The sequence below is a fragment of the Mesoplodon densirostris genome, chromosome 15, assembly GCF_025265405.1.
Source record: "Mesoplodon densirostris isolate mMesDen1 chromosome 15, mMesDen1 primary haplotype, whole genome shotgun sequence".
NCBI lineage: Eukaryota > Metazoa > Chordata > Mammalia > Artiodactyla > Ziphiidae > Mesoplodon > Mesoplodon densirostris.
The window spans coordinates 36,027,880-36,050,501 of NC_082675.1; the positions used below are offsets into that span (position 1 = coordinate 36,027,880).

General features: G+C 36.3%; 1 protein-coding gene across 1 annotated transcript in view; it reads right to left on the minus strand.

Moving 5' to 3' along the window:
• Nucleotides 1-3,606: 3,606 nt before the first annotated feature.
• SMCHD1 (structural maintenance of chromosomes flexible hinge domain containing 1) overlaps nt 3,607-22,622 on the minus strand; it is a 127,315-nt gene continuing 108,299 nt past the window's right edge. Inside the window, exons 45-48 of the mRNA XM_060118750.1 lie at nt 20,178-20,349; nt 11,634-11,792; nt 11,239-11,341; nt 3,607-4,663 (exon numbers count right to left, since the gene is read on the minus strand). Of these exons, the coding sequence (XP_059974733.1) occupies nt 4,639-4,663; nt 11,239-11,341; nt 11,634-11,792; nt 20,178-20,349 (459 nt within the window). The 3' untranslated portion in view covers nt 3,607-4,638. The remainder of the gene's footprint in view (nt 4,664-11,238; nt 11,342-11,633; nt 11,793-20,177; nt 20,350-22,622) is intronic.

Consider the following 22,622-nt stretch of genomic DNA (forward strand, 5'->3'; position numbering starts at 1 on the left):
TAGCTGGGAGATGGAGGGTCAATGGAGCATAGGGTTCTTGGCTGCAGCAGTCTGGACTGGGGTCTCCGCCTTGCTGAGCTGAGAGGTCGGAGGGGGACAATGAGGTTTGCTTTAAAATGCCACAGATCCTAAACTTTCTTACAGAATTTTCAGAGATTTCCTTGAATAGATATTTCTTCATTTACTGTTTGTCCTTAGGACCATTCCAAGAGGTTTTAAATGGCTGCTTTTAATACTTCTCACCAGCTACTGGGGAGCAGGGTCAGCAGAGCTCCTCAGGCTGTCTTAGCAAAAGTTGATCTCCCTCCACAATTTTTTTAAAACAAACATCATCATGGAATTTATTTTCTTTTTTGACCACACTGTGCAGCATGCAGGATCTTAGTTCCCTGCAGGGATTGAACCCCCGTGCCCCCTGCAGTGGAAGCACCAAGTCCTAACCACTGACTGCCAAGGAATTCCACTTTTTAAAAATTTAATTTTTGGCTGCATTGGGTCTTCATTGCTGCATGCAGGCTTTCTCTAGTTGTGGTGAGTGGGGGCTACTCTTCACTGCGGTGCGTGGGCTTCTCATTGCGGTGGCTTCTCTTGTTGCAGTGAACGAACTCCAGGCTCGAGGGCTCAGTACTTGTGACTTGCAGGGTCTAGAGCGCAGGCTCAGTAGCTGTGGTGCACGGGCTCAGTTGCTCCGCGGCATGTGGGATCTTCCTGGACCAGGGCTCGAACCCGTGTCCCCTGCATTGGCAGGCGGATTCTCAACCACCGGGCGACCAGGGAACCCCTCCCCCCCCGCCCCCCACTTAATTCTTAAAGCATAGCTTTGATTAGGACTGCTGGAAAACTTGTAGTTACTTGTACTGATTCAGTATTTCCTTAAAAGCCCAAAGCTTTAGAGGTCTGCTCCCAAATTAGATCTAATTTTATTTCCCATTGCACTCGAGTCAGACTGAGCTCCTTCCAAAGACATGCTCTTTTGTCTCATTGTCTTCGCTTATAGTGTCCTTTCAGCTCCTCCCTCCTTGCCCAAACTGCAGCATATATAAATCCTACATACCCATCAAGGCCCAGTTTCAGTGTCACATGCTCCGTCATCTCTCTGCAATTCACTTACCTCTAGTCAGATTTAGTGATCATATTGTCTGTCCATGTAATTGCCTAACAAAGGGAAGAAAGTGATATCCATTGGAAACTCACCAAATGCCAGACCCTATACTAATCATTCAACTAACTGTTTCATTTGATTATTAATCAATCTTACAAAATAGGTACAATTATCATTTTAAAGATGAGAAAAACTGAGATACAGACAGGTTAAATAATTTGTCCTAGTCATAAAGCAGGTAAGTGTTAAAGCCTAGATTAGCATAGGCAGAGCTTACACAATGCTTCTTTAGCTTGGGGATCAAACACGTATGAAAAGAATATATATAAATGTTTTACTCGGCATATAGAAGCTATTATCTCCTTTCACAGGTCAGATACACTGGTTTGCAAAAAGCACATATATGTATTTGCTAAATTAATGAATTTATGAATGTTCCAAAAAAAACCATTCTGTATTTCAAACAACTAAGGCCAACTACTTTATAATTTTACATTTTGAAACATCCCAATAATCATACTTATAAATGTCTTATGAAACTGGCACTCCATCCTAACCAATAGGATAATCTATATTCTATTATAAAAACATCAGGCAATCAGCACATGAACATTTAACACAAATGTAGCCAAAGCTCAATATATTATTACTTTTAAACACATATGACTGGTTTTTTAAAAATGATTTTTGACTTTTCATTAACATTTGATACAGGGATCACGGTTGAACTGTCAGCAGTCCTTTTTTTCCTTTTTTTTTTTTGGCTGCACCCCACAGCTTGCAGAATCTCAGTTCCCCGACCAGGGATTAAACCCAGGCCACAGCTGTGAAAGCCCAGAATCCTAACCACTAGGCCACCAGGGAAGTCCCAGCAATTCTTCATACAAGAGATTCACTCTGCAAAACTAATGAAGAAGAGAAGTATGCAATATGCTTAACAAATCAAGACATAATTCTAGTCTATGAAAACATGGAAGTAAATTTTTCCACTAAATTTGGTAGTCATTTATCAATATATCATAGCACTAGTGAAATCAGAAGAAATACAAAGTAAAAGATTTCTCTTTTAAATATCATCCTATAATTTCTAGCCCAACATAACAAATGGTCTTGTATAAAGCATAAAAGTGAATTCCAATTATGTTTAATTATACCTAATAAAAAATTCAATTCTTCACCAGTGGACTATCAAATAAATAGGTCAAGGTACATAATTTTTTATTTCCACTAAAATGAAAACATAGAAAAATGAAATGCTATGTTCCATTTCCACCAAGAATTTAACAAGAGGTTAAGAACAACTGAGGAGAAACACAAGTGGAAAAGATGTAAGCAAATTCTATTAGTAAGATTTAAATATGGTACTACATAAAGATATAAATATTTTCTAGTCCATGTTATTTGTTTTATTGGAGTGTGGTCTAAAGAATCAGAACACTAGGAATTTATATTATCAGACATTATTTTACTTTGAAATTAGGCTTCCTAACATTAAAAAAATATAACTAATGTCTCTTTATTGCTTGTCACTTGGGATAGTGATTCTTTTTTTTTTGCAGTACGCGGGCCTCTCACTGTTGTGGCCCCTCCCGTTGTGGAGCACAGGCTCCAGACGCGCAGGCTCAGCGGCCATGGCTCACGGGCCCAGCCGCTCCGCGGCATGTGGGATCCTCCCGGACCGGGGCACGAACCTGCGTCCCCTGCATCGGCAGGAGGACTCTCAACCACTGTGCCACCAGGGAAGCCCGGGATAGTGATTCTTTAACACTAATTTGATCTCTCTCCAAAATACTTAAATAGTATTTTCAGATACTCAAGTTATTGATGAATTCATAAATGAAATAACTGCTTGCATAAGGTGAGATGTGGAGAAACTTTACCTTATATTTAAGATAATTAATATTTTAAGGCCAAGTGTTCTACCATGAATTTTAATGCTGCTAACATATCCCTAAATATATACCTGCTAAAAAGAAGCAACCTCTTTTTGAAGTCAAAAGAGGTATTATGTGTTCAAAAAAAAATGAGAAATATGAAATTAACATGTATAAAAGTAAATTTATAAATATAATTACATAACCATGAAGAGATGATACCATGAAAATGTTTAGCAGATATAACTGAAAAGACATTATGACAGTAGAAAAATGATAGAAATTAAAAAGTTTTTACTAAAGAGTATTATGTGGAAGTTACATACTAAAAATACTAATCCTACTCATTTCATAATGACTGTAAGAAACCAAGTCATAACCTCAAGAAGTTAAAAACTCAGAAGGTGAAACTTACCTTTCTGTCACTAATATTTAACAGTTAATAAGTAGTAGTTTTACTTACAAGAAATCCAATCTTTCTTTTAGTTAATTCTTATTACTGCCATTTTGTTTCTTTCTTCAACAAAACAGTTAAATGACTTCCAATTATAAAGAGAGGTTAAATATCATAATATTTTACCAAGGTAACTTTTATGGAGCTTTAAATTTTAAAAAAGGAAAACGCACCTATTCAACAGGGAAGAAACAATCTTCTTTATTAACCTCACTGTATAGTCAGAAAGGATTAAAAAACACACAAATTTCCTGGGCCACAAAACTGTACCAAAAGTATTTCCTTATAAAATAACTTCACAATCCAATAGTCCTGGACTGACACAAAGACATATATTGACGTACATTAGCATGAATTAATACACAATTCAAATGTTTTTGCAGCAACTTTCTAGTAGACCCTTATTCCCTTAACGAGGGAGTGTACAACTTCTCTAACCCCTTAAAAATAGTAATAAAAAATTACAAAATAACGTAAACATAGAATTAAGGCTGAGACTATATAATCTAGTATTAATAAAGTCAAACAATACTTATAAAATTGCTGCTGCTGCATATTATATATATATACACATATATATACAGGGTAAGTCTTTAGAAATTTAAAATGCTACTGCTGTCACAAGTCCACCCATCACTTTAATGTTTTTCCATATATCTTAACATTTGAATTCCCAGATACCTGTGCTTGTCTACATTTATTCTGAATTCTTAAAAGTTTCCTTGCATATTTACAATTAAATACCTAACCTCTAGAACTTTCCTTAAACACAACAGACATAACAGTTATGTTAAATAAATTCACACAAAAGTAATAAAAAGGTTTGCTTTCAAGAAATAGTTGTAGCATATTTATGATAAACATACTGAAAAATAGTACATACACTTTTCTTCAGGATTAATAAATGCTATGTGTCAGTTTTGCAGTCACTACCATAGTTGCATATCTCTGACACACCTGCAAGATAATGACAACCAAAGGGCATGATGACTGGAAGAATTCCAGTAAACCCATATTGTTCGGTGAGATTCACAAAACTGAATGGTTGTTTCCAGCGCCATCTGGCTAGACATGGAAATACACGTCTAGATACTTGTTATCATCCCCAGAAGTGTTCGTCTGTAAGTCACCCTCTTGGTCTTCTGAAACAGAGCTGCAGAAGGCAGGGCATTCTTAGTGAGACCATAGGCCCCCTCTTCTGTCACCTCTCACACATCTGTTTTGGTCATAATCCTGATCAAAATGGAAAAAACACAGTAAATTTTATGTACCGAAGTTTTCCTTTCCTGTAACTCCCTCATCAGACCTGGATTGTTAAGTATCCAGTGGAACTATGTTCTACTAATTATAATAATTCTTGGTATAAACAGACAATTAAATCCTTGTATATAACCACTTCTTTCACATGTATGCAACAAACAAATAAAAGCTTAACATAAAAACAGTAGTTAACATATACAGAGGAAGGGGTAAGTAATTTGTAACACAGTTCTCTGGAATGGTTTATCCCAGACCCAAATTCTGCAGATTTTTGCCTATTTTCCCCTTTCCTAAAATGAAATGACCATTTAAAAAATTAACAAGAGTTACAATGCTCATTAGAGAAAAGTCACAAAGACAAGCAAAAGGAAAAACACTTAAAAATACCCACAATTCCATTCACGTAGAGATGAACAGAACGAACATTTTAGTATATATTTATGCAGATATTTCCTTATTCAGATATACTTTATTTTTTATTTTTTTTGCGGTACGCGGCCCTCTCACTGTTGTGGCCTCTCCCGTTGCGGAGCACAGGCTCCGGACGCGCAGGCTCAGCGGCCATGGATCACGGGCCCAGCCACTCCGCGGCATGTGGGATCTTCCCGGACTAGGGCACGAACCAGTGTCCCCTGCATCGGCAGGCGGACTCTCAACCACTGCGCCACCAGGGAAGCCCTATACTTTATTTTTTAATAATAGTTCCCTGAACTGCCATCTCCAAATAGAAGACACACAATTTTGATAAAGAGCTATTTTGTAATCTTTATTAGTAGAAAATCAATTAGAAAACTGAAGCCTCTACTGAAGAAAATGAGTCTATTGCATAGTATATATTGCTAAGTATATTTTGTTGACTCTAAAATACACATTTTTTCCACATTTAATATCTCTGAAATCTACCTTATAATGTCATGAGTTAATTTGCAGTGTTTTAACGTTTCATGAAAAATGGTGTTTCTAATAATTACTGACATCCTACAGTTGATGAAATATGGTATATAATCCCTATAAAAGCTAACAATAAATATATAAATAGGTAATAGCCACATATTAATATAAATAATAACATATAAACACACACACATTATGTTACTATTTCCTACTACTGAATTTGTTTCCAATTGTATGGATGAAATATATCACTATTTCAGTACTGTTAAAGATACTTTAATTTCAAGTGCTCTAACATTTTTGATATGGTGTGATTTATGGAGAACAGGCAGAGACTGGGGCAGAGGCTGGGGATGAGGAAATTACTAATTAAACGGTGACTTAAATTTTAAACTGAAATTTAAAGTGATTTTAAATTTCCCAAAGGTAAGCAGGATGCAAAAGGGAAGCCATAGGCTAGAATACACCAAATTTGCAACTTAAATCTTCTCACCTGCCACCACAAAGCTAGACGTTTGTTTTCTGTGTGCCCAAGGCTGTACTGACAATATGGTCTCTCTCTATGAAAACATTTACACTCCTTCTTTTCTTGATATTCTACAGTTTTGCTATGAATTATCTTGGTATATCTTTTGTCAGTCATTGTGCTGGGCGTTCAATGGACCCTTTCATCCCTGGGAATTCTCTTCCACATGATTTTTCTTCTCCATTTTCTTCTTTCTAGGATTCCTGATAGTCTCAGTTGGTTCTCTACATCTCCTCTCCGTTCTCTTCACATATTTTCCTTATTTTTCTGGGAAGTTTCCTTTACTTTAGTCCTTTGAATTTTTTTCCCCCTCCTCGCCTGGCTTCTTCCACCCATAGTCCTTTGAATTTTTAAATTTCAGCAACAGTATCTGTAATGTGTAATCTTGTCCTGGCTGTTTTCTTCTCCTAATACCCTCTTAGTTTCATGAATATAAATCCTTCTGCAATCTAATCAGGAATTATGTACAGTTTTTTAAAAAGAGTTTGGTTGAATCATCTTCCAGGGTTGGTTTTGCTATTTATCTTGGATTTCCCCTCACATGTTGTTGACTCCCCTCATATGTGTGATGTCTCTTGGTTGTACGATTACATTTAAGAAAGAGGACTGTGCTGCTGGCCTGGATTTCTTCTGCTGTTATAAAAATAGAACTGTTTTCCCATTAAGGCTCCTTTCTGAGTGGGAATTTTATGGGATAGTGGGAGCAGGGGCGTGGACAAACAGGCTTTGCTTTAAGGGTGTGGCTGGAGAGCCAACTAGTAGGTTGCTAGTCCCTAGATGCTGGCAATAGACAAGCCTCTAGGGTGCCACCAAGTACACCAGAAGCCAATATACCAACATTTAACTAACTAATTACCATCGTTATCTAACTTCCTGGTGGGAGCTTTAATACCTGGAACAAGGGAACAAAGCTCTCAAAGTTTGGGGTTGAAAATTTGGCATGTTCTAGGCTAGGTTTCCTCTCCTTTTCCATTCTGCTCCCATCCTTCCTGTTTTGGGCTGGACTTCCCTGACTGAGTCCAGGGTTCCAGCAGGCACTGTGTCCCACTGTCTCTCAACTATTCCCAGTACCTTCTCCTTTACTATATTCCAGCCTTGTTTCTATCCTGTAATTCCCAGAAAACCTCAATCAAATGTGAAGGCAGAAGGAAGACCGTTTCAGACATGCAAGGGCTCCAGTTTCTTTCTACACACTTTTCATAAGGAAGTTATGAGAGAAAGGAAGACAAGGAATCCAAGAAACAAGGAATTCAACCCGAGAGAGCAGCCAAGGAGGACCCAGAAGGCCTACATGGTTACTAGTTACTAAAGCAGGTGGAAGAATACATGATCAAGTTACATACTGAAGGAAAAAAGAAAATTAGAAACTCCACAGAAGTTAACAACATCCAAGAAACAGTCTAAATAAGAACCGGATTAAAATTTAACATGATTTTAAGAACTGATACAATACAGAAGATTTATTTGACTTTCATGCTTGGAACACTGACTGGCGGCCTAAGTAAGTGTCATGACGTTAGAACCTTACAGAGAGGGAAATGTAATCCTAGTACACACTTTGCCTACACTAAATATTTACATAGCCATAATAATACATGTTGTTTATCACCTTCTACCTTTGAAAAAAGCATGGAGGACTGGGTTGATGGTTACAGGAGAGAATATAACTAAATAATCACGAGAAAGGGTAAGTTCTAAAATAATTCAGAACAATTTAGTCCAAAAGTCATGAGGTGGGCCAGGCAAGACAGACCTCCACACCAACGTGTTGGGTGGGCTGTGCTGTCTGAAAGCTGATAAAACAAGACCAACATAATGTATACAAAAAATGGAGGCAACAACAGAATAACCAGAACAGTTAAAACAAAGGTTGCCTCTGGGAAATGGGACAGGGTAAGGATACACAGGAGCAAGATTTCATCATCATAAGCTCTTTCAATACCTGTGCTGTCCAATCTGGTAGCCACTAGCCTCGTGTGGCTCCAGAGCACTTGCAATGTAGCTAGTCCTAATAGAGATTTGCTGTCTTCTGAATTTTGAAGACTTTGTATGAAAAAAAGAATTTTAAATATCTCATTAATAATTTACTATTTGCAGTATGTTGCAATGATAGTATTTTGTACACTGTGTTCAATAAAATATACTATTAAAATTAATCTCGCTGTTTCTTTTAAAATGGCTCCTAGAAAATTTTAAATTACATGTGTGGTTCACATTTTACAGTACAACACTAAATCTATACACCAATTCATTTATATACATGTATTACTTTAATGAAAATGATACTATTACTAACAACTTAAATATAAACTGAAACTAAAAAAGAAACTAGCCCATACCATCTCTGAATTGCTACAAAATCTTCACTAATAAGATCCAAATTAATGACATCATTTGTAGTTCTGTAGAACTGTAAGGTCCTAGGCTAATTCAGTGCTGAGGCTGCAGGGTAGCCTCAAGAATATGTACTTTAAAACTGCCTGACAGGAATTTCCTCACTTGGTCTTTTAAAAAACTGGAAAAATGTTTCCCATCTTCCATAAAACACTTCTTTAAAAATTATGGCAAACCTACAGAAAAGCAGAAGAAATAATATAATAACATTTTGCCCACTCTTATTTTGATATGCTGTCACTTTTTTTTTCATCCTGTAGTGTTTTAGAGTATATCCCAGACATCATGTTATTCAACTGGTAAATACCTCAGTACACATTTCTAACTGTATATTTATCTTATAAACTCTATGATGCTATTATACACAAAATTCACAATTCCTTAATATATCTAATATTCAGATGATTTAAAAATTTCTCCAAATTTTTCCAAAATTGCATTTTAAAGATTCAAATCCATATCCAAACAAGGTCTACAATTTGCATTTGATTGTTATAACTTTCAGTTACTTTTATTCTATAACAAACAGTTCATCCTTCTCCCTATGCTTCTTTTATGTCATTAATTTATTAACAAAACCAGTCATTTGTCCTGTACAATGTTATATTCTTGACATTCTAGATTTGGCTAATTGCTTCCTGATGGCATCATTTAACTTGTTCCTAAATTTCCCTTATTTCCTGTACACTTGGAGTTAAATTGAAGGCCCTTCTCAAATTCGTGAGAGATTTAAGCTTTAATACCTTAAGGTATCTATTGTATGCAATGAATTAACCTCCTTCCTGTGCATCTAGAATGTTAGATGAACTATCCTGGGGAAAAGTCACCCAGTTTTCTGCAGTGCTTATTTCCTGCACAGAACCCCAGCTGAGAAAGGCTGACTGGAAGCTTCATTAGATTCAGGTTATTTCTCTACTGAATCACATAATAGCAAATATCCTGCTTTTTAATCAGTGGGTTCAGGAATGTCCATCTGATCTTTCCATTATTATCATTACTATTATTTTTTTTCAGGCAAGGCTTTATTGGGGCCCCTCCTACAGCAGGGGGGCCATTATTATTAAGTTTCCCCCTCAACTTTTTACCTAATCATTTGGGTATCCATTGATTATTATTTCCTAAATCTATTATTTTATTAGGAGTGGCCAAAATGTGATGTTTTAATTCTATCATGCTTCTTATACTTTATTCTTATATAAAGAACTTTATAAAGAAGACCTTCTATAAAAAACTTTCTCCAATTATTTGGTTACCCTGAAAGTTCACGTAAGAAAGAATGAACATGTCTTTTCTATATGAATATATCAATGAGTTGGTGTCATGATCTCACAATTTTTTTTGCAAGATATTATTTTGGGGAGGGGAATACTATGGCTTCAGTTTACCTCTCCAACCACGTCTTGGGACTTTCTCCCTCTTACCCACTATATTTTAGACTCACAAGCATCTTTTCAGTTCCTCAAATATGCCAGGCTTGTTATTTTCTCAGAGCTTTCATACCTATTCTCCCTCTGACTGAAACCAGTCCCTACATGGATGGATTCTCATCCTTCAGTTCTCTGTTAAAATGCATCCATCCCAGCAACCAACATCGTTTTCCCATTATTCTACATTACTTCATCCTTTGTTCTTTTTTTTTTTTTAATTTATTTTTGGCTGTGTTGGGGTCTTTGTTGCTGTGCGCGGGCTTTCTCTAATTGCGATCAGCAGGGGCTACTCTTCGTTGCGGTGTGCGGGCTTCTCATTGAGGCTGCTTCTCTTGTTGCGGAGCACAGGCTCTAGGCATGTGGGCTTCAGTAGTTGTGGCACGCAGGCTCAGTAGCTGTGGCGCACGGGCCTAGTTGATCCGCTGCATGTGGGATCTTCCCGGACTAGGGCTTGAACCCGTGTCCCCTGCACTGGCAGGTGGATTCTTAACCACTGCACCACCAGGGAAGTCCTATCCTTTGTTCTTTTGTAAAACTTAACATTATTCTATATTTTTATATATAGAAAAAGGATTACTTTTTTGAATTCTTCTTCTGCACAGGATTGCAGACCTCCCATGGGGGCAAGAACCATGTCACTTTTATTTACCTAGCAACATACAGCACAAAATAATCAAATGGTTACTGAATAAATGTAGAATATGTAGATGGACAGGGCATAGAATACCAATTCTAAATACCACGGTCTCAAAGGAACTCCTCAAAGGTCAATACGAGAAACTTATTCAGGCAGAGTCTATATTTGAACCTTTTGAAATAATGTATAATAAATCCCAGTACTATGGTATCTTTCTGTGGGATGGCCTTACTAGCATCTATTCTGAAACAGACAATTTTCTTCACTGAGTTAGGATGCAGATGGCTTTGGTGGCTTCTTGGTGAGCTATATAAATGGTATCTGATTTTCCAAACCACATATCATAAGCAACTTTTATATGAGTAATGTACAAATGATTCTGCATATTCTATATTCTATACTTAAGTTGCTGATCCTATGAAGCAGAATGCAGTGTATTAGAAAGTTTCCAAATTATTTGCAAAAATCATTTAGAAAACTGGAGCATCCTAGGAGAAAATAATGATTACATCTTATCTTCATTATCCATCATCACTCAGTTCAGTTAAAAAGAAACAAAATTAATTCTGGTTCAAGGTGGGTAAAATACCCTCATGCTATATTTAAAGTATAAAGAGCCAAAACCTTGACAAACTAAGCAATCGTAACTTTCGGGTCATAGTAGACTCACCTATTTTGTCTTGTAACTTCTCTTCTCATTCTCTTAGGAGGAACTGGACATTCTGTCATTGGATGACGCAGTGAGTCATTACACTTACGTGTGGGAGTCATACCTGTAAAGACAGAAAATGTAGAAAATTATCCTTTAAAAGATTGGAATTATTATAAGCAATAAAAGTGAATGTCTTAATTTATAGAAGAGTAATTAATAAATAATACTGAGAATGATTCTTACTACTCTTGCTGACCGAACAGCTTACAAACATTTGTCAGTTAACTTGGAGGTCAAGAGTGTCTGTAATTTAAGTTCTGGATCATTCGCATGCTTTTTTCTTGTAGCTGAACTCTCTCTAATCATGAACACTACCTTCATGCAGAGAAAGATGTTAAAAGAAAGTACAATACCTAGTTTTTGCTCTATCAGTTTGAGATTCTTCTCTTGTTCATCAAGTTCCTGTTTTTTCTTCTTCATATCTGGAGTGTGAAGGTATTCCAACTGCCCGTTAAGGTCCTTGTTCACACTGCCCAACCTGCACACAGCAGTGCGGTACTGCTGAAGAAGATCTGCAAAGAAACCAAAGACATTCGATTAAAAGTACTGATATCATATCAAAGCAGTGTTTTAGAAAAGAAGAATCAGTAACACTGAGTGTTGTTATAGTAACATGTGGGAACTACTTTTAACGTTCGGTGTAAACAAATAAAATAAAAAAGCACAGTTTAGACCCCAGCACAAGACTGGTGCTTGCTAAATATTAATTTTCTTCAGCTGCTTGACTTTAATAAATTTCTGTGTCAGGAAAGTTTTCTATATAAAAGCACTCTGAATTAAATCACTCTCTCAGTCAGTGTTTACATCCTGTTTGATACTCAGTTTTCAATCTAACGCCACAGAAATTTGTGAGAAGGGGAAGAATGCACTAAATATAGCATTATTAGAAAATCCCTGCTTCCCAGTACTGATGAACATAGTGGCAGGGCAGGAATAAAGATGCAGACGTAGAGAACGTACTTGAGGGCACGGGGGGGAGGGGAAGCTGGGATGAAGTGAGAGAGTAGCTGACATATATACACTACCAAATGTAAAATGGATGGCTAGTAGGAAGCTGCTACATAGCACAAGGAGATAAACTTGATGCTTTGTGACTATCTAGAGGGATGGGATAGGGAGAGTGGGAGGGAGGCTCAAGAGGGAGAGGATATGGGGATATATGTATACATATAGCTGATTCACTTTGTTGTACAGCAGAAACTAACATTGTAACAACACTGTAAAGCATTTATATTCCAATAAAGATGTGAAAGAAAAAAAAAGAAAATCACTGCTTCCAACAGACATGATCATTACCTTAAACACGGCTTTCAAAAACACTCTTGGATACTTAATTTTCAGAAAGCTTAACTTGCATTACTTTGTTAAAAAACTTATTACATTGGTCAAGTTTGAGACTATTTATTGCCTGTTTGTATGATTTATTAGACACCAAAAATAGAATACATTGACTATACTTTAGTCCAGGGGTCAGCAAACTATGTAGTCTATGGGCCAAGAATGGGTTTATACAGTTTTAAATGATTACATTCTAAATGGTTATATAAATATGTTTATAACACCCTCAATTTTGCCTCCTGGCTCACAGAACCTAAAATATTTACTATCTGACCCTTTGAGACTCTAGTCACACAAAGATTATCAATATTCATGGGAATGGGCATACAAACACCCAAATGTTTAATAAACATATACAGTGGGTTTACATATAAAACTGTGGAAGAAATTATTTGAGTCAGGGTACACGAGATATGAGATATTCTATACTTTAAGGGTCAATAACAGTATTTTTAAAAAACTATCAAGCATTCTGGGAATGAGTGAACAAACACACACCTGTGAACACTTATGAGAATATTCATATATTTAAATATGAATTCCATACGTGTAACTGAGTGATGACAAGTTCCTTATGTTTCTTAACTCTTTATGATTTATTGGGAACTCAAAGGTAACTAAAAATGTCTGGTTTTCTGGTTTGATAGTATTTCTAATTTCATGTTAAAGTTATGTTTTCTATATGCATAAAATTATATTTATTTTGTATGTGAATGAATTACAAAATTATGTGCAGATCCATATGTCAGGGATGCTGCCTAATTCAGAAGATGATACACAAAAATTTCAAGTCGCTAACAGTTGAAATCCTACTTCTTAACATAAGTTAGTTATGAGGTTCTTTTATCTTTTAAATACTCAAGAAAAAGTATGTTCAAAAGCTTTAACAGAACATTAAGTCAACTTTTTATTTATAAACTGAAAGATGGATTATTAAATACTTCCTATTACATGGAGCACTAATATTAAGTTCATATTTTATGCATAAGGTGGACAGAAGCAACTTAATTTAATATGCCTTAGCAATTCCCAATTTTTTGTATATGAAATGTAGTTTCTATTTACCATAGTGTCTATAAAAGTCTTTTCTAAGTCATTTAATAAAATTTTGCCAAAGAGAAAAACTAAAAATTCATATTTAATTCTGTTTATAAATGATTTTAGAACTCTAACATTATATGTTGTCTGAAAATTTGCATTATCTAGGAAAAAAATTAATGATGCTTTACTGTGAAAACAGCAAACTTTAAAATAAAAAATTAGGGACTTCCCTGGTGGTCCAGTGGGTAAGAATCCGCGCTCCCAATACAGGGGGCCGGGGTGCAATCCCTGGTCAGGGAACTAGATCCCACATGCATGCCACAACTACGAGTTCACATGCCACAACAAAGACCCTGTGTGCCGCAACTAAAACACGGCACAACCTAAATAAATACATAAATATTAAAAAAAAAAAGTTAGTGTAGCTTAAAATTAAAATAAAATAAAATTAAAAATTAGTTCATGTAAAGGGACAAAAGCTCAAATTACAGTGTGTTTATTTCTCTATGCTATGTATTAAGAAAGATATATAGATTATTTCAATGTATCCAGGGGTAGACTCTTTGGGAACAAATCAGAGCAGAAGTTCTTGTAAATTTTGTCACTTAATTTTTAGGTGACACATTGTTCACTGAGGCAGATCTGGAAAAATATATAGAAAAGGATAACAGAGAAGTAAATTATCTCAATTATGTAATTCAGGAAAAAACACATTTTTCTTTCTACTCTTTTGTGTCACCGTGTAAATGAACACATACACTGTCCTGAACTTGGCAAAGTTATCCTTTTTTTTTTTTAAAACATCTTTATTGGAGTATAATTGCCTTACATATCTAACATTATGAGGTTGAAATTCCTCATCTGTAACATGAGAACAGCAGTAAATGAAATAATTCAAGTGACAATCTTAACAATGTATGTGGGACATAATAAGCCCTCAAATAGTAACTATTATTATTCTCTTGAAAATTGCTTATTCATGTTATCCACCCATTTTTCTATTAGTCTTTGTCTTCTTTCTTGATTTTTAAAGGTTGCTTTTAATAATAAGACTATAACACCTTTGTCTACCATATATGCAATTTTCCCCAGTTTGTCATTTGCCCTTCCATTTTCTTCAAGGTGCTTTAAAATTTTTATGTAAACTTTAAAAAAATTAACTATAAAATGTTTCCTCACATGTGCCAGTACTTGTCTGTCAAAAAGCCCTTCTCTCCAAGGTGGGTGTTTCTATTTTAGATAGGCTGATCAGGGAAGTCCCTGAAGGTGTGACATTAAAGTATAGAACTGGAAGGAAAAGAATCAAGCCATGAACATATCTGGGGCAAAACCATTGTAGATAAGGGAACATTAAAATAAAAGTGTTCCTTTCAAGATTAAACTTTATTTCTTTTCAACTGTGCTAAGAACTTCCTGAACACAGCTGAAGAATGATGGTACTATAAGTTTTCTTTGCCTGTGCAATTTGGGAAATAGGTTTGTTATTAGTTTCATAAGATGCCCTGAGTGATCTCCATATTTATCTATACTCTGCAACAAATTTTATTTGAAATTCACTTATGAAAAACCTATACGATGGAGTTAACTTTTTGAACACTTCTTCAGGCAATGGTCTGTATAAGTTTTCTTCCTTATTTAAATCAATTTTGTTCATTTGCAATTTTCTAGAATTTAGTCCACTTTATTTGGATATGCTAAATGTATTTATAATTTTATGAAAACCTAAGAAATCTCTATATCTGAATGCATCCTTTGAGTCATTACTCCTATTGTATTTATTTTTGCCCAAAGACTGTCTTTACAAACTATATATTCAATACAAGGGTTTTCTATTTTGCAATCCATTTGGTTGTACTTGTTTCTTTTTCTTTTTCTTTTTTTTTTGGGTAGGAGTTTTTTATTAATTTATTTTTATTTATTATTTTTTTTGCTGTGTTGGGTCTTCGTTTCTGTGCGAGGGCTTTCTCTAGTTGTGGCAAGTGGGGGCCCCTCTTCATCGCGGTGTGCGGGCCTCTCACTATCGCGGCCTCTCTTGTTGCGGAGCACAGGCTCCAGACGCACAGGCTCAGTAGTTGTGGCTCACGGGCCTAGTTGCTCCGCGGCATGTGGGATCCTCCCAGACCAGGGCTCAAACCCGTGTCCCCTGCATTAGCAGGCAGATTCTCAACCACTGCGCCACCAGGGAAGCCCTGTACTTGTTTCTTGAGATGTATTTTTTCCCATTTGAGTTGAATGGTTAATTTGTTTTTCTCATTTAATAAGAAAAGTGTTAAGCCTGTAGGTTTACATCTGATCTCAGCTGTCTTCATGCCTCCTGTGTATAATGTGTAATATTCTCATTCTTTTTAATATTTAAACTTTTTTTTGACAAAATAGTTGTTTCTAAATATCCACTATTTGAGCTTACTTTGGGAGGAAAGAAATAAGTTTTTTAGTTCTGTTACTATCCTAAGTAAATTTTGCTTTTTGTAATTTGTAGTCTCATTGTAGTTGAGTAGCAATTTGATCAACTGAATTTATGGCCTTTTTTTGTGACATATTACCTTCTTACCTAAGAAGGTACTGGTATTACAACTTATTAGGTAGAAAATTCCTTGTTTTTTTACTAACGACCTGTCATGGATTAATGGTTTCTCCTAACAATATTTCTGCCTGTATAATCAACAGTTTTAAGAAATTTGATTATATAATTTATTGCATCAAGTTAATTAACTTTTGGACCTCTAGTATGGAATATATCTGTTATCAAAATGAATCTATCTTTGTCCTTTTAGTGTCATTGCCTTGAAGTTAACTTTGACACTAATACTGTTACTTGTGATTTCGTCTATTCAATGTTTACATTTCATCTTTGTTAATTCTTTAATTTTACACTGTATTGGTGTAGAAGGGTTTCTTATAAAAGATATAAAGCAGTGTCATGGAGAGATTAGCCTTCAGGTACAGCTGGCTCTGGGTTTGAGTTCTGTTCTATGGCTTACGGACCATGTGGCTTCTCATGTCATTTAAATTTCCACACTTCTCTTTACTCACTTTATTTAACTTTACTTCCTGGCACATGTTAAGCACTCAATAAATGGCAGCTATTTTTAATATATCCTAGTACTAGATTTTTAAAATCTGAATGTCTTTAAATGAAAGAACTTCATGTATTTACATGTTATTCAAGGTCTTATTTCTAATCATCTTATTTTACAACATGTAAATACTCATCTTTTTCTTCTGTTTTATGCTCTATATTTATTTGCTCTTACTTCATTATCTCATATCAAATGCTATAATGCAAAACACGGTCTAAGCAAAATTAGAAGACACTTTTTTTTTTTTTTTTTGCGGTATGTGGGCCTCTCACTGTTGTGGCCTCTCTCGTTGCGGAGCACAGGCTCCGGATGCGCAGGCTCAGCGGCCATGGCTCATGGGCCCAGCCGCTCCGCGGCATGTGGGATCTTCCTGGACCGGGGCACGAACCCGTGTCCCCTGCACCGGCAGGCGGACTCTCAACCACTGTGCCACCAGGGAAGCCCGACACTCTGCTTCTAATTGTGCTAGTAAGCAGGCAATTTTTGTGGTGGTAGTCTAGTTCAAAATTGCTTTTTCTCTGCAAACAATCCCATGATACACAAGGAAGAGTTTCCTCAAAGCTCTGTTCTATCTGATCCTTACTATGGCTGGCTGATTCCAGAGGGAACTTCTATCTCCTAGGAGTTGCGGGCTCTGAGTCATGTTAAGAGATGCCCTTCTAGGTGAAGATGCAAGGAGCTCAGGCTGCTGAATGTCCCAGAGCCATCCTTGTTTTTGTCTTGGCTGTTTCCAATCTCCTTTGAATGTGTGATTTCCTCCACTTTCTTTCCAATACATTCCTGTTTCACTTAAAAGTGGTCAGGCCTGGGCTTCCCTGGTGGCACAGTGGTTGAGAGTCCGTCTGGCAATGCAGGGGACACCGGTTCGTGCCCCAGTCTGGGAAGATCCCACATGCTGTGGAGTGGCTGGGCCCATGGCCCATGGCTGCTAAGCCCGTGCATCTGGAGCCTGTGTTCTGCAGCGGGAGAGGCCACAACAGTGAGGGGCCCACATACCACAAAAAAACACAAAAACAAACCAAAAAAAGTACCTTATACATATCCAGTAATCTTAAATTGTCTCATTTGATTTTTCAAACCGTTTGTCTAATATTTGAGTGCTTATTGTTGAATCATTAGTCTGTATGTGGAGTGTATCTTTGAAGATATTTATCAAGAAGAAAAAGTAACTGTTATATTTTTTAAGTCCGTGCATTATCTGTTAACTTTACATGTTTGACAAACCAATAGGGCACAGAAATCTTTAATTATAATCTTTTCATCCCAAAGATCTATAGATAAGGCCTTACTGTTAAACTGACAGTCAGATGCCCAGGTAAACTGGAAATTCTGTCAAAAATACCTGTGCATTTTTGAAGTTCCACAGGTAATTCCTTTTAGTTTGGGATCCACTGCCATAAACTGTAGTGCTGGAGTGGTAAGGGTTGAGGGTTTGTATGCTGATTCACTGCCTCTAACTAAATTGTTTTCTCTTATTTCTTAAAAGTTTGTTTAGATGTTCACTTATTTTCTATAGAGAAGACTTTTTCATGCATTCACTGCCATCATTAACAGAAGTATGAAACTCTGTATTGTTTATAATTTAAACTTTCTGTATATTATGATGTTTTGACATCTTAAAAAGCCTTTCTGGCTGGCAAGAATTGCCTTGCCTGGGACAAGCCAATTCTTAGAGATAGCTAAGGGTCTAGCATACCTTTTATACACAAACTAACCAATCCAGAGCCAAGCTTCCCCTATCTGGCACCTGCACCCCAAGGAGTAACATTCCTCTGCCTTAATCATCTCAGAGCCAGGTACCAGGCAACTAGCTAGAAACCACGCCTAGAGCCCAAAGACCACTGCAATTATTCAAGCAGGTCAACCCTAAACTGTTGACCTTGTCATCCCTTTGCTGCAGAGACCCCAGTAAAGGCTGTGGCTGAAGTACTCTCCTTGTTCCTGTCTTCTGCCTCCTGACCACCCTGGTGTTCTTCCATATGGCCCCTGTATGGCAGGCTGTGCCTCCTGTCCCTAGAACCTGTGAGTATAATAAACTTTGTTTTCCTGAGCCTCTCTTGTGTCTCCTCTTGCAGCTGCACCTGACTATCTCATAAAAGAAAATATGAGATATCCTACCATCTTTCTCAATTACTATTTTAAACATTGCTGGGGGCTGAAGTAATAACGCCAAACTGGATACTACCCAAATTCTTCAACAGCAGAATAATAAAGAAATAAACTGTGGTATATGTACACAGTGGGATACTATCCTGCAATTAAAATGAACTACAACTACATACACAGTGTTGAACAAAGCCAGACACACAAAAAAGCATGGATTGCATAATTCCATCTACATAAAGTACAAAAATGGGAAAAACTAATCTATGATCTTTTAAGTCAAGAAAGTTGTTATCCTTTGGAGAGGGGGTCGGGCTGTGACTCGAAGAGCCCTGAGAAGCCTTTTGTGGGGCTGATAATGTTCTATTTCTTAATACAGAAGCAGTGTTCATTTTGTGAAAAACCTGTATATTTATGAAATGTGCATTTTTCTCTATGTATATTACACTTAAAAAAATTAACAACAAAATGTGGTATATACACACAATAGAATATTATTCAGTCTTAAAAAGAAATTCTGACACATATTACAACACTGAAGCGCCCAGAGGACATTATACTAAGTGACATAAGCCAGTCACAGAAGGGCTAAGACTCTGATTCCACATACATGAGGCGCCTACAGGAGTCAATTCACGGAGACAGAAACCTGGGCAGTTGCCAGGGGCAGGAAAAGACTTCTGAAGATTGGCGGCAGAGGAGTGTGAATGTACTTAACACTAGTGAACTGTACATGTAAAAATAATTAAGATGATAAACTTTGTTATATGTATTTTATTACAATTTACTACATATTTTTAAAGTTAACAACAAACTACTTTTTGCTGGAAAAGTAGATATCCAAGTGTATCAGAAGTATATAAAATTAAGAGCAAACAGGCTCTTAGATGATGGCCTGCAGGGGACCCTCCTGTAAAGTATAAGCACTTCAGAGCACAGACGTACAGACAATTATATTGGTCAACTAGAAACAAGGGGACACAGCCTGCAGAAGGGAAAATGGGGGAGGGAGGTCACATGTCACACACACTAAAAAAGATATATCTAGATAGTTACCAACTTTGATATAAAAAGAAGTATTATGATTTGATGACATACTGGTTTCCTCAACAAGGGAATCTTTTACTTCAAGATAAGAATGAAAATATGAAGGAAAACCTACTTCCTATATACGTATTTCAAAACTATTTGGTGTAAGAAAGCTGAAAGTACTGGACAAAAACATCTTATTCATATCTGTTACTGGTTACCTTTTGATGTTAGAGTCTCGATAAACAAGGTCCAAATAAAGGGTTAAAATCAAATGAGAAATTATTAAGTACTTATTTAACCTACCTATTTGTTCCCCTAAGATCAGGCACTGTTTTGGTACTGGAGCTCCAAAGACCATTCCCCGAAGTTTATCCATTGGAGGAGCTTTATTCTGAAGGCCCCCAAACTTTCCATTACTTCGAATGCGATCTCCATCTCTGGTCAGCAGTGTAGGACAGTGTGTAATTTTAACAACCTATTGTAAGTAAATGGATATTAATTAGCGAGTCTATAAAACTTATTTCAACTGCTCTAAGAGAAATCACTTAAGGGTTCTGAGATAAGAAATGACATGATCATGGCAGTATTTTCACAAAATTAATTACCTAGTGATGTGTAAGATGACTGGGGGAAAAAACAGAGGCAGGGAGATGAATTAGACTACCTCTCAAGTGTTAGCCTAAACTAGAATAGTGACAACACAAATGGAAAAAAGTGAAATTGATGACCTGATTGATGGCTTGATTGATAAGAGGAAGGAAGAGAGAGGGTCAAGCCAGAGACCTGTGTGCTTCTGAAACCCAAGGCAGTACCCAGCCTGTATCACTAGCTCAGTTTCCTTCTGTTAGACATAAGTTTTCCAGATGACCAAAGGCTAGCAAAAAGGATATTATATTAGACCGAAGAGAATACAAACTCAAAAGCAAAGGGACAAATCTTCAGAGGACAATACTATGAGTTCAGTTGCAGGAGGAAAAAGAGCTAGTGTGTTGAGAATTGGGGGAACTAGAATTATATAGTAAAACCTAAGTCATGGAAAGGGAAGTAGAAAGTGTTAGTCAAGAACTAAATTCTTCAGAAAAGTCAGAGAATAAAAGAAAAACACCAGATTTAGTATTTTATTATCTTCAAGAATATTCTTTCAAATAAAGGTCTAGGATATACAAAAATAAAACGTTCAACTTCACTGGTAACCAGAAGTGGAAGTGAAATAACCTGAAGTAGAATTCAAATGAGATATTTTCACTACTCAAAAATGTTAAAATACATACACACACACACCACAGGATGTTGGAGAAAGGGTCTTCTTGTACTAATCTGCTCTGGGACAGTCTTTCTCAAAGCAAATGTGACAAGTGTTTAAAAGCTTAACAGTTAGGGACTTCCCTGGTGGCACAGTGCTTAAGAATCCGCCTGCCAATGCAGGGGACACGGGTTCGTGCCCTGGCCTGGGAAGATCCCACATGCCTTGGAGCAACTAAGTCTGTGCGCCACAACTACTGAGCCTGCACTCTAGAACCCGAGAGCCACAACTACTGAAGCCTGCGCGCCTAGAGCCCGTGCTCCCCAGCAAAGAGAAGCCACATCAATGAGAAGCTCATGCACCACAACAAAGAGCACCCCGTTCGCCACAACTAAAGAAAGCCCACGCACAGCAATGAAGACCCAACGCAGCCAAAAATAAATAAAATAAATATATATATTAAAAAAAAGCTTAACATTTTGCATGACCCAGCAATTCCACTTCTAAGAATATTCTGAAAAAAATCATCACAGATGTGAACAATGTGCACTGAAAACATTGTTTTAATAATGAAAAATATGAAATTTGCACGTTTCAATAAGTTACACAAATAAATTATGGCACATCCACATAATGAAACAGAATGCATACATTAAAAAAATGACTAAAGAAGAATAATTTAATAACATGTAAAAACACCTAATCCAATCTAATACTGTGGATTAAGTAGTTTCTGAATTATAAAAGATTAAATAAAATATAATTTTTAAAAATGAAAAGCAATAGGACATGTAATAGAAAATCATGACTAGTATTTACTCTTTTACTATAATTCCAAGGTAATTTACAGGTATTTTGCCATCAAACTGGATACTTTTATAAAATTTAAATGCAACAGAATGTCTATTTCAAGAAAATCTGTGGTGAATTCTTTGGTGAAATGAATCTTTTAGTAAAACAAACTATCACACCTTACTTTCTTAGTTTTGGTTTGGATTTGTATATTTCCTAAAAGTGAACATTAAAAATACAGACTAAATTAATGTACTATTACCATATTATTATTATTAAATTATATAATATATAGTAAATTAAATTATTCTTATTAAATTATCAAATTTCAGGCAATGTTTTTACAGATTTATTAGTACCATCTTAAATAACAAACACACTCAAATTTCTTGTCTATTTTCTTGTTAACACACTCACTGACAGTATGAGTTACAGGCCTCTGGCAGAAGGGACAGTTTTTCAATTCTCAAATGGCATGGAAGAAAGGGGAAACGACAAGTTGCTATCTAATGGGTACAGAGTTTCAGTTTTACAAAAAGAGAGTTCTGCAGATTGGTTGTACAACAATGTGAATGTAATTAACACTACTGAACGGTACACTTAAAAATGGTTTAGATGGTACATTTTGTTATATGTATTTTACTATAATTTACCATTAAAAGAAACTTCAGTCCTCACTAGGCACTATATTAGGACAAAAAAGATCATGACAG